Below are 3510 nucleotides of genomic sequence, written 5' to 3' on the forward strand. Positions count from 1 at the left end.
TACACACATATAATTATATGTATATATATATATATATATTGTAATTGCTATAGAATATGTTTGTATTCCTTCTAAGTTACAATCGAGTCATAAACATAAACATATATATATATACATATAATATATATATATATATATATAAGTATATTTGTATATTTCTATACATAAATATAACTATTCATACACCGAAACAGATATGTTTGAAATTACATATATGTATGTATGTATATATGTCATAACATACAAATATGCCATCTGTGTATATAACATGTATATATATACATATTACAAAGTGCTACGAATGCCGACAACACCATAATTTTGTAGTTACTTAATAGGTAATTTATTATATTTGTATATTATAGAACGTGTATCTACGCATCGCATGTATAGGTGCGACTCTAATAATCGTATGTTACGCCAAGCTCGTAAGCCTGAGGAATATCAGATAACCAACCAGCGATACAAGCATTAGCGAAGCAAGCAATAGTTCCAGTAATGAGAGCACGGCCAACGATTCGAGCAAAGTCAGGTGCTCTGTGAGGAGCAAGAGGAGTCAGACCACCCAATTGGATACCCATCGATCCCAGATTGGCAAAACCACATAGGGCGAACGTAGCGATCATCTCTGAACGAGGGGAGATAGTAGTGGAATCAGGGATGGCCTCTTCTCTGTTCTTCTGGTACTGAGCAAGTGTGTCGTAGGCGATGAACTCGTTGATGAAGGTCTTTTGACCCAGCAGTGTGGCAACAGCCAAGGCATCTTCGGGAGGGACACCCATAAGCAATACAAAGGGATAGAACACGTAACCGCATAAAAGGTCAAATGACAAGTCGGGGATCCCGACACAGCCTCCAAGGTTTCCTAGAATAGAATCTAGACATGCCAAAAGTGAGATGAAAGCAATGCACATGGCACCGATGTTGGCCATAAGTGGGATGGATGCGGAGGCACCATTAGAAATGGCCTCAATGAAATTCTGTTCCTTATCCATCTCCATTTTGAATTCGACGTTGTCCTTGGTCAAGGAGCGTTCAGTCTCGGGGTACACCAGCTTGGACATAGCCAGGGCTGTGGGTGCCGCCATAACGGAGGCAGACAACAAACTAGCGGCATCAATACCCATACCGATATAGGCAGCCATGACACCACCGGCAATCGTGGCGAAACCACCGGTCATAACTGTATGTACAACGGAAGACATAGTAAACAAGGGACCAAAAAAAACCATCGAAGAAACCATGATATGATACAAATAGTATGTATAGCGCTACTTTTTCCAATATAATTCAAGATGGAAGAAATGTTTAGACACATACCAGCATGAATCTCTGACCTCGTCATATCGGGAAGGAATGGACGAATGAGCAGAGGAGCCTCAGTCTGTCCAACGAAGATGTTACCAGCGGCGGAAAGAGACTCTGAACCACTCGTACCCATTGTAACGCGCATACCAGCACCAAGACCAGCAATGACCCATTGAATTACTCCATAGTAGTACATGAGAGACACAAAGGCAGAGAAGTAACAGACTGTGGGCAGCACAGAGAAGGCGAAGAAATGTTCTTGGTAGCCATCACCGAATACGAAAATGGATCCTTCATACGAGAAAGCAAGGAATTTCGCGATAATTTCACCGACATATGAGAAGGCGGCCTGTCCCCACGAGGTACCAAGGATGACAAGACCGAAAACAATCTCGAGAGAGAATCCAACAAGAACCAGCTGCCAATTGACACGTTTTGGGAAAATAGACATTCCCCACATCATTAGGATGTATACGAAGTATCCGCCTGAAATATACAATACAAGATTGATTCAATAGATGCGTATGGGAAGAAGGCGAATCAGAAATATTTCGATCCATACAAAATGCTATCGAAGTACAATAGTTCCTAGTCATTACAGTAATCTACAAAGTACGTTCACCGTCGACTCCGAAACCGATTAATTCATGACACAATGGAATGATTGAGACTACTTACAGATTGAAACAATTCGAAGGGGCTCGTTCCAGATTTGGTTTACGAGACAGATGACCACGATGACAGTTGGGAACAATGATCCGAAGAAAATGTAACAAATTTTCTTGTGCTCAGACATCCACGTAATCATGGCATCATACGCTTTACCCAAGGGCTTCTCCAAAAGCCTATGTGTAGATTTTGAAATGGGTGTGTTGGTTTAGACATGACCTTAAAACAAGAAGTCTGTTGAAACGATTCAGACGTATTGGACAACGCTGAGGCTCAACTTGGCACAAGAATACCAGCACATCTCGCCAAAATCAACGATGCGACATATCACGAAAAGAACAGCGAATACAAGCTAGTAAAAAACATACATTGGGTATGGGAAGCGGAAGAATAGATGCCACCCAACGCCGACGCACGTGATGACGAGCCATGGGAGTGCGCAGTCGAAGTCCATAGAGATGGCGAAACCGAGGTAAACTATCCAACCTACTGCTAGGACGAGTTGTATCAACTGAAAGTTTGCGTGTACGGGAGAGAATATATGATATTGAGAAAGACGATTTTGACACCATTACTCGTACTGATTGCTACCAACGCGAATGGATAAGGGTAAGATGCAGCATACAAACAAAGCAATCAAGCGAATAAGAGTATAAGGGGCGTACACCTATTGTTTGCAGTGACGCGCATGTTAGTTTCCACGAGGATATTTGGCCTTGCATCCGAATGGCCTTGCATCCGATAACAAATATCCTCGGCAGACGTTCTGATCACTTGTCACCAAATTCAACGTACAACTTTAGTATTACGCACTGCAATGGTACGGGGTCCGCATGGTCACATGGTTGGCTAGTCAGCGGAGCTCCAAGCACATACAGATGTGGAAGTTATCCGGTGAAAACTTACCTTTACTAGAACATGCGCGTTCTTGGCAAAAAAACCCCATATTCCTGAGAATTCGGGTTGATTCTGTTCATCATCTGTGCTGTAAACGCCAGCCTCGCTGTCGACCGCCTCAAGATTGTCTACATCCTTCTCCTGCAAATCAATTTTTGACTCAACTGACTCAGTCATGACGATCAAAACTGTAGAGAAGTACTAAGTGTTTTTTAAATGTGAAATACGAGATAGTTGCGAATTGCCGCTCACTTCTTAAGTATTTATTGACAATAAAAAAGTGGAAGCAGAGATCGAGTGTTGTTGTGTCACTTGTGTGTGATGTACATATCTGTACTTTTTTTTCTTCTCATATGTGGGAGCACGGGATTCGCTGAATTCTTCTAGTTGACCATATATAGCTATTGAACCGATTTCCCACTTCAAGTGCCGAGAGCCGAGAGTAGAGAAGAGACACGAAGAGTGAAGACAGTGCTTTGACTTTCTCAAGAGAAGGGCTGAGTGCTTTGACTTTCTCAAGACAGTGCTTTGGCTTTCCCTGGCTGAGTAGTGGGAAATAGGTGGTAAAAGAATTAAAAAAGAAAGTCCACTCCTGGGGTCTGTGGGCCAGTGGCCCTTGGTCCTAAAAGCGGGAGC

The 3510-nt window shown here is 42.5% G+C and overlaps 1 protein-coding gene across 1 annotated transcript; it reads right to left on the reverse strand.

Moving 5' to 3' along the window:
- Window positions 1-321: 321 nt before the first annotated feature.
- Window positions 322-3162, reverse strand: SARC_11648 (hypothetical protein). Its single transcript, XM_014294260.1, has 5 exons — window positions 2884-3162; window positions 2346-2488; window positions 1987-2153; window positions 1321-1794; window positions 322-1183 (listed from the first exon to the last, which is right to left on the reverse strand). Exons 1-5 carry the CDS (start codon window positions 3049-3051, stop codon window positions 402-404), a joined length of 1734 nt encoding a protein of 577 aa, XP_014149735.1. The 5' UTR covers window positions 3052-3162; the 3' UTR covers window positions 322-401.
- Window positions 3163-3510: the final 348 nt, after the last annotated feature.

The sequence above is a fragment of the Sphaeroforma arctica genome, assembly GCF_001186125.1.
Source record: "Sphaeroforma arctica JP610 unplaced genomic scaffold supercont1.1806, whole genome shotgun sequence".
Classification (NCBI taxonomy): Eukaryota; class Ichthyosporea; order Ichthyophonida; genus Sphaeroforma; species Sphaeroforma arctica.

Bases quoted from the DNA above. Each gene is read 5' to 3' on its own strand.
- SARC_11648 (XM_014294260.1), bottom strand. From the start codon at position 3,051: ATGACTGAGTCAGTTGAGTCAAAAATTGATTTGCAGGAGAAGGATGTA. The intron at 2,489-2,883 runs GTAAGTTTTCAC...GCAAACTTTCAG, and splicing joins ACGCGCATGTTCTAGTAAAG to TTGATACAACTCGTCCTAGC. The intron at 1,184-1,320 runs GTATGTGTCTAA...TTGTACATACAG, and splicing joins GAGGTCAGAGATTCATGCTG to TTATGACCGGTGGTTTCGCC.